Genomic DNA, 8,794 nt, shown 5'->3' on the forward strand with positions numbered 1-8,794 from the left:
AGCTGTCTTCAGACACTCCAGAAGAGAGAGTAAGATCTTGTTAAGGATGGTTGTGAGCCACCATGTGGTTGCTGGGATTTGAACGCTGCACCTTTGAAAGAGCAGTCGGGTGCTCTTACCCACTGAGCCATCTCACCAGTCTCGTAACATGTCTTAATAAGACTTATGCATCTTTACCCATCTTATTAAAAAAAGAACATTCATTCTGAGTTATATAGCAAAGATCCTATCTCCAAATAAAAAACAAATGCTATTTGTGTCTCACAGTACCCCATTGGGAAAAATTCCAACCATTTAGAAAATGTAATGCTCTTAAGAATTTAAGTTCCTCCAGAAAGGAATTTAAAGTGCTGAGAAAGAGGGAGCTACTTCCTATGAATATGTAAGCACTTGATAAAATGTATCCTCAGTTAATAGCCACAGTGCCCCCCACACATACAGAGAAAGAGAAAGAGAGACAGAGAGAGAGAGACAGAGAGACAGAGACAGAAAACTGTATCCTCAGTCAAATAGCCAAAGACACAGAGAGACAGAGACAGAGAGAACATGTATCCTCAGCCAATAGCCATAGACAGACAGACACACAGACACACAGAGACAGACAGAGAAAATGTATCCTCAGCCAGTAGCCACAGACAGACAGACAGAAAGACAGAGAGACCTCAGTCAATAGTCATAGCCACACAGAGAGAGAGAGAGAGAGAGAGAGAGAGAGAGAGAGAGAGAGAGAGAGAGAGAGAGACTTACAGTGAACCTGCCTTTTCAAATTAATATCTTTCCCACAAATCGTCAGGGCCCTCAAACATTTTTATCAGTAACAACAAATTCTCCTCTCCAAAGTAGAATTGGAGGTTTTAGGTCAAGTATAATTGTGACATATCTGACTGAGCCACGCAGGTTTGTAAGTGGGCTCTGTCTGCCTAGGGTTCTACCAAAAGGAAAGGGTAAACTCACGCTTACGTGAGTTAAACTATGAAAAAAAATCTCATCACAGGAACAATGTTATGAAAGGGAAAAGAAAAACCTATTTAGAAGAGTTTGTCCTACAATATAACTTGTTTTGTAGTGATTTTTTTAACTTTTAAAGTTTTTTTTTTTAACTTACTACTAAGTTAAGATAAAAGCAACAAATCCAAACATAACAGCAGAGCTAAAAACTGACCACCAGCTTTCAGAGGGCAGAGGCAGGCAGAGCGCTTGTGAGTTGGAAGCCAGCCAGGGGTAGAAAAAGAAACCTTGTTTCAAAAAGGAAAAGGAAGGAAGGGGAGAGGGAGGGAGGGGGGAAGGGAGGGAGGGAGGGAGGGAGGGAAGAGACAGAGAAGAGTGTGGTGACTGAACAAGTGAATTCCTCAGGCTAGCTCCCTTAATTATTCTGTTTTTAATAATATCAGTCTTGAGGGTTGTCATACAAAGTAACAAGTTTCATCTTGACCTCCTCATAAATGTCATTACAGCTTGTGCTCATCCACTCCTGTCTTCCTTCCTCACTCTTAAAAGATGGCTGGCAAGATAAGTTGAGAGAGCAGAGAGGCAGGTGAATCTGGGCAGGGTTTGGGGTGACATAAGGGTGGAAATAGTCAAAATACACTGTTTGAAATTCTCAAAAATTAAAAATACCACAATGTCCCATATATGACCACCTTGAGGAAATTGATCTACTAAAACAGATCCCATCTCCCATCACAACATGAAAATGATCTCTGAGCACGCAAGCGAGGCAGGGCAATCCAGCCTTAGTTGGGTCCACTTCAGAGCCTTCAAAGATGGCAGTAAGGACAGTTGTTGCCGTGCTAGCAAGAGGCAGTGACTTGGGCTAGAATCTCTCCAAGGCGCTAGGCATACACAGTGCTAGGTTAACAAGGAAGAGGGTTAGGGTAGGGTATCATGGGGTGAACTACGTCCCATGTTTATGTCTCTCACTGTTACACACTTCATGTTACCTCATGAGGTGAACTACGCCCCATGTTTATGTCTCTCACTGTTATACACTTCATGTTACCGCTTATGAAATCACCTGAGACCTTCTACAGTAAGCCGTAATATTTAATAATATATAAATAAATATATGCCAGACATGGTGGGGCACGCCTTTAATGCCAGCACTCAAGAGGCGGAGGTATGCCCACCTGGTCTACATACTAAGTTTCAGGGCAGCCAGAGTCACACCGTGAGACGCTCTCTTGAAAAAGCAAAACAAGCAAAAGAAGAACAGATTTGAAACCAAATTTGGGAAAAGCAAAATATAAAACTAATTTTCAAAGACCAGAAATTTTGTACCTATCAACTAGGTAGGTTTTCACTTACTACTTAGAAATTTGGAAACCAAAATGTCTTTAAGTCTAAAAGACAACATTTTCTTTCATAATGCGGATACAACCATTTTAATCTGCTCTTTCCAAAATACAAAATTGGCTTAGATGTTCAGCAACAGAGAAAGGAATAAAGAAAAAGGAGTAGAGGGGAATTCCATTCAGTCACCGCAAACAAAATGTACCCTCAGCAGGAAACCGGGTAGTGGCATTGGCAGCTACCATGTCAACTAAAATGTATTTTCTCTCACATATGTGTGACTTTAAAGTTGAGGCAGGATGACAGGAGGGAGAACACGAGAAGACAATGAGCTACGTGGGAAAAGCACCATAATAAACACGCATGACACTATCCCAAGGAAACCCACGATCTTAGATACTGATTTTAAAACTAATTTTAAAAATCTGCAGCCATCTGAAGATGAGGTTGGTATGGATCCAAGTTCCTACAATTCTATCTACTTCATTTTCCAATTATTCACCATGAGTGAGTTTTCAAATGCATCTTCTTTAGAATACCAGTGTTTCTAAATCATTTTTCATCTACATAATGTATTTACTATCATATGCAAGAAAAAAAACAAATCAAGGGGTTTCAAATATCTGATTTCCTTATATTTGTTGACCCCAGAGTTTTTTGTTGTTATTGTTGTTTCAATCATTTGAATCCACTACTCAGAAATTATTCTGTACTTATTTGGGACACAATACTACAAACAACAGTTTAAAATCCTACTCAAACCAGCTTAGCTCCCAACATGGCTAATGGGAGGATGCCCCAGCTCATTCTTTAAACATCCTGTATTCCAAAAACTCAGCTGATTTTGGAAGATCATTCACTTCAGGAAATTCGAGTTGACTCACAGCACCACTGCCAACACCTCAAAACCTGGCTCTGCCTCGCTCTCTCCACTCTCCTAGAGTCCAACCCCCATAGTGTATTAACCAAAACTCTGATGGTCACACTCCTTACAAAATCTTCATGCCCCAAACCAGCCTACAGGGTGACTGTGACTCCCTAGCTTGGCACAGGTCTCATCTGTGGTGCCAGTCCACCTGACTTTCCCTTCCAGGATCTCTGTACACAGGCTACCTAACCACACATTAACATTTTCACCCTTTCCTAACAAGTTGTTTTCTTTCATAACCACTTACTCTTCGAGGGGGTAAAATAAAGCTCCTTATTTTACATAATGGATCCCTCCACTCTTTTTAAGTTGAAATTCTCTCACCCTTTTAGCTCATTTCAAAAATCACACTCTCAAAACAGGACCAAAAAAAAAAAAAAAACTTCAACATTTCTCTTATATCTTAATCCACGTGGTCACCCTTTATATCCTCCAAAAGTATCAGGAATCGGTTTACCTGGAGTCAGATGAAGGCTGGATAGATTTCCAAAGCGAATACTCATGCCTAAGTGAGCAGCTGGTCCATTACAGCAGCAATTGAAGAACGTAAGGCTATTCCATTCATTTTTATGCCCGTGTGTAACAACAAACATATACATGTACTAAAAATATAATCTGGCTTTTACTGGCAAACACGAGAAGTTAGAGATTACTCTAACATTTCAGTTCCTTTCATAGCGATAAAGTTAACTAGAACAGCACAGAAGAGGTAATTTTTATCAGTAACGTCCTGGAAGCATCCCCTTCAAAATTTGTCAGTATTTTGAACTCCAGGAGGACGCTAACTTAATTAAAAAGGAGAAAGCCAAAGACAAGGAACTGTAATTAGTTTCGTAAAGGTCAGCGGTCCTGAACTCAAATCTACACATCACCTTTGAAGGCAACAATTTTGTAAACCCTTCTATTGTCCATAGTCTTCCCGGCGCTAGAAAACTCAGCCATGTAAACACTAATTTAATACAAAGGGTGAAATAACTAACTTATTTCCAGGAAAAAAAAAAAAAAACTAGTGTGTTCCCATTCAGTTTCATCACCTACAATATAAATATCTTACATATTTAAGGGAAGTTTCATAATTGAGATGTGCTGACCGGCAGTAATTTAATTCTTTCTGATAATCCCCTGGGTTAAACAGAGCAGAGGTTCTTTGTCCAGATTTAGATAGATTGAACTACGGGCTCTAGAAACGTAGCGATTCGTTTATTTTATCATTTTAAGTATCCTTACTAACAATAAAAAAAAAAAAAAACGGCCCAAGGAAAACCCGCCCTCTTCTCCATCGGGATCCCTGTGGACCTACTGCTGAGTCGTCCAAGACGGCGAACGTCAAACCCCAAATCCTGATAGACTGAAGCAAAAGTTCCATCTCCCAGCCCAGAGCTGGTGACAGCCACTCCACCCGCAAGCACTCGCTGCAGCCCGGGAGCAGCGAGCGCACCGCCACAGAGCAGACGGCCGCCGGGCTCCGGGTCAGCGCTGACAGGGTTCGCCGGAGCCCAGGGTCCGCCTCGCAGCCCTCACCACCGGGCACTCCCTCCCACAGCACGGTCCCCCGTCCGACACCCACCTGGCCGCCCGGCCTCGAGGACTGGGCCCAGCAAGCCACACGCCAGCAGCCACCTTAGTCGCAGAGAGGCAAGGGGCGAGAGCGCGCGCGGCCCCATAGCGAGGGCTTCGGCAGGTTCGGCTCAACGCGCGGCCGCCGCCTCCGCCCCTTCGGTCATCCTTGCAACCCCACTGGGGCCCCGGGGCTGGCGGGGCGCGCGCCCTCGGCGAGCACGCGCGCGGCACTGACGCAGCAAACCCCCCCCCCCNAAAAAAAAAAAAACCGCCCCTTTCCCGATCCGGCGTCCAGAGGCTGACGTAGGGAAAACACAGTCCGCCGCCGCCGCTCCAGTTCCCGCCCGGCCGTCCCGCCCCTCCGCCCGCGCAGTGGAGACTAGAGGAGGGAGGAGGGGCCGGAGGGCGGGGCTAAGGGAAGCTCCACCCTCCTTCCGCTCCCTGCAGCAGAGTGAAGGGTCTACTGGAGGGCGGGGCGAAGCCAGGCCCCACCCTTCCTCTGGCCGCTTCTGATTGGCCGCAGCGGTGGGCGGAGCGTCCAACCACGCACCGGTTGGCTGTAGAGCGGAGGGTTGCGTACCCGACGTAGAGAGGCCTGACTGCGCCGGGCTCCGGTGGGCCGTGGCGGCCTGGCTTTGTTTTTAGGCCAGGTCTCTAGGACCGGCCCCGGGGAAGATGGTGCTGGGCGGCTGCCCTGTGAGTTACCTATTGCTGTGCGGCCAGGCGGCCCTGCTGCTGGGGAACCTGCTGCTGCTGCACTGTGTCTCTCGGAGCCACTCGTTTAATGCTACGGCCGAACTGGAGCTCACACCCTCGGGCGCCGCTCACCTCGAGGGTCCCGCGGCCTCCAGCTGGGAATACAGCGACCCCAACTCTCCGGTCATCCTTTGCTCTTACCTGTAAGCTGCCCGGACGTGGGGCGCGGACCTAGCGGGGGATCGGGCCACGGATAGCTGCTGGTTGTGGGAGCGGAAGGCTGCTTCCACCTGGGGGGAGGTGATTCTGGGATTGGTGCCTCTCAATTGCCCTGCCGCAGAAAGCAATTAAACTGTGTATCAGTGGTAGATACTGGGAAGGAGGAATGTAGGCTACAGAACCCTTCCACTTCCTGCAGCCTTTCTCCTGCCTTGGTTACAGGATGAGTTCAAGGCCAACCAGCCAGCCTGAGTAATTTGTCTCAAATTTAAAAAAAGAAAAGAGAGAGGAGGAGAGGGGAGAGGGAGAGAAACTCAAGGGCTGGAGATGTAGCTCAAAGGTAGATAGAACCTCTAGCGTATCCAGTTCCCAGTACAGGAGGAGGAACAGGTATTAAAAGAGGAACGAAACTAGCTTTGCAAGCGATCGGCAAAAGGCACTGACGATGGTCTTACTGATTTGCAGACCGGACGAGTTCGTAGACTGTGATGCCCCAGTGGATCACGTTGGGAATGCAACTGCCTCCCAGGAGCTTGGTTATGGTTGTCTTAAGGTGAGGTTTTTGTTCTTGTTCGTTGTACAGGCACCTTCATGGGAAGCATGGCTGGGTACTGTTACAAAATTGCAGAAGGGCCTACAGAGAGACTTGATTTTTTTTTTTTTAACAACTTCATCCGTGTAACTGTCGCTGGAAACATGACAAAGGTTTTAACGGCTGAAGAGCACATTTTCTCTCCTCGGGAACCAACCATGCTTGTGCCCAAGCCACTCAAGAGCAAAGACCAACCTGTACTGCTTCCTTTGACTGTTGAAACTAACAAGTTAAAGCCAAGATGTCGACTGTCCTTTCATAGCAAGGCTTTTCTTAATAGAGCAGCAGCAACAACAACAGCAACAAAAAAGCCATGCACTTTGTAAAGCTGGTGCTGAACTGGCCTTTCTTGGTTACACATGCACTCGGAGCAAGTTCCTCATGCAGGTGACAGCCGGCCTGCACCATGTCCGTTGGAAGTGACTAGACTCTGTCAGTTATGATTTTGTTTGAGAATAAAGCATTCCAGAGAAGCCAGTAGTATAGCCTTAAAGTGAGTGTACCTAACTTGGTCTCTCAAAACCCAATGAAGTTTGGTTTGGTTTGGTTTGAGTTTTGTTGTGCTGGTGGGTTGGTTGTCTGTCTGTCTGTGAAAAGGTCTCAGTACAGCCCAAGCTAGCCTAAAGGCCAGGATCCCCTTGCTTGAGCCTCTTAGCGCTAAGATACAGGTCTGCATCATTGGGCCCAGCTCATACTTAAGGAATTTGTTACCACCTTTGTACTGTTATAATGCAGGGTTGAGTTGTGAGAAAACATCATTTTGCTACCTCAGACACAAAGGAATAGGCTTTGTAACACCACAACCAAGAGGACAGCTCCTAAAGAGATATTTTAAGTACACTGAAATTTTGTCCTATTAGTAATTGGTAAAAGTCTGACTGGCATTACATAGTGGTAACTTAGTTGCGACTATTTTAACTAAAAGCTGAATGTATCCGATCACAAGATTCAAAGTCTGCCTCAGCCAGCCCAAGCACTGGTAGCACTGGGTTGTGAGAAGCGAACATTCATGTTCTCCAGTTTCACACTGAGGAACACAGGGAACGGTAGGAATGCAATAAGAAGGTATGAAGGTACGAGGGAGGGAGACTGCGTGGCTCTGCTTTCTCTGTTGGAAATGAATTAAGGGTAGAACTCTGATTCTAAACATTTTTACTGGAGCTAACCTTATACTGGGGTAGACTATGCAAACCTATCACTGTGTGGCTTAAGTCCTCAATCTGGTGATAGTCTGAATTATTTTCTGATCTTATTCTTTTACAGTAAACATGCAACAGAGGTTTTGATACTCACTGACATGTCAATTCCCCTTCCAAAACTGCTGCATTATATGCCTTTTAATCCAAGATCCTCAAGCCATTGTAGACGTCTCCACAGCTTGTTTCTGTTTTACTATATACTGAAGAAGCCAGTTGAGAAGAGGAAAGGTTTACTTAAAGCAGTGTTCACTTAGGAAGGACTACTAAGTCACTTGAAGCATCTCCGAATTGCATGCTTTTGACAACTTTACCCACTCGTGCTAGAATTAGGACAGAACTGAAGCAGCTTCCATTGGTGAACATGAATGTATGTTTCTGTTACTTTCTCCACAGTTTGGGGGTCAGGCCTACAGTGATGTGCAACACACTGCAGTCCAGTGCAGAGCCCTGGAGGGAATTGAGTGTGCCAGCCCCAGGACCTTCCTACGAGAAAATAAGCCTTGTATAAAGTAAGCGTTGCTTTGTTCTTGAACTGTGTGTGTGGTGTATGCTGCCATTTGAACCCAATGCACATGTTAAGCAAAGGCTCTGATAATGAGCTACACTCAAACTAAGGGGTACTTGGAAAGGGGTACTTGGCTAGAGGTACCAGTTGGTGGTGTGACTTTTTCTTTGAAGTACTGAAGACTGCACATGCTTCCTCCGACGTGCAGCCCCCTGACTGAGGAGGCACTGTGACTGCAACAACCAGGAGGAGAAGTTGTGGGTTCAGAGTCTTTCAGTCTGCCCCTCATTCTCAGCTTGCAGGCACTGGGCCAAATGATGTGCCTTCAAAGCCCTCCTTGTGTTGGATTTTTCCCTTTATTATCCTTTGAAGGGCTGGATGCGTGGATAGATATTGTGTGAATTTGGTTTTGTCATGGAATACCTTGGTATCTCCATCTATGGTAATTGAGAGTTTTGCTGGGTATAGTAGCCTGGGCTGGCATTTGTGTTCTCTTAGGGTCTGTATAACCTCTGTCCAGGTAGCTGTGAGTCACCTGGTGTCCTTGCTGGTAATCAGTCCTGGCACCTCTGCAGGAGAGCCCCGAAAGTGCTCTTAACCTCCGAGCCATCTCTCTAAGCCCCTTTTTTATTCTTAAGAGTCCCTTCATACCTGGGTGTGGTGGTGCATGCCTTTAATCCCAGCACTTGGGAGGCAGAGGCAGTTCGAAGCCAACCTGGTCTACAAAGTGAGTTCCAGGACAGCCAGGGCTACACAGAGAAACCCTGTCTCAGGGAAAAAAAAAAAGAAAGGAAGGAAGGAAGGAA

The 8,794-nt window shown here is 45.9% G+C and overlaps 2 protein-coding genes across 3 annotated transcripts in view; one reads left to right on the top strand and one right to left on the bottom strand.

Annotated features, from left to right (window-relative positions):
• Adam9 (ADAM metallopeptidase domain 9) overlaps positions 1 to 5,022 on the bottom strand; it is a 76,273-nt gene extending 71,251 nt beyond the window's left edge. Inside the window, exon 1 of one of the 2 annotated variants that reach the window (XM_021218811.1) lies at positions 4,785 to 5,022. In XM_021218811.1, coding sequence (XP_021074470.1) covers positions 4,785 to 4,881 — 97 coding nt within the window. In that variant the 5' untranslated portion in view covers positions 4,882 to 5,022. The remainder of the gene's footprint in view (positions 1 to 4,784) is intronic. The other variant, XM_029531959.1, reaches the window with a different exon arrangement.
• Positions 5,023 to 5,305: 283 nt separating this feature from the next.
• Positions 5,306 to 8,794, top strand: part of Tm2d2 (TM2 domain containing 2) — a 5,520-nt gene continuing 2,031 nt past the window's right edge. The window contains exons 1-3 of the mRNA XM_021219303.2: positions 5,306 to 5,676; positions 6,158 to 6,245; positions 7,877 to 7,992. Coding sequence (XP_021074962.1) covers positions 5,453 to 5,676; positions 6,158 to 6,245; positions 7,877 to 7,992 — 428 coding nt within the window. The 5' untranslated portion in view covers positions 5,306 to 5,452. The remainder of the gene's footprint in view (positions 5,677 to 6,157; positions 6,246 to 7,876; positions 7,993 to 8,794) is intronic.

The sequence above is a fragment of the Mus pahari genome, chromosome 19 (assembly GCF_900095145.1).
Source record: "Mus pahari chromosome 19, PAHARI_EIJ_v1.1, whole genome shotgun sequence".
Lineage (NCBI taxonomy): Eukaryota > Metazoa > Chordata > Mammalia > Rodentia > Muridae > Mus > Mus pahari.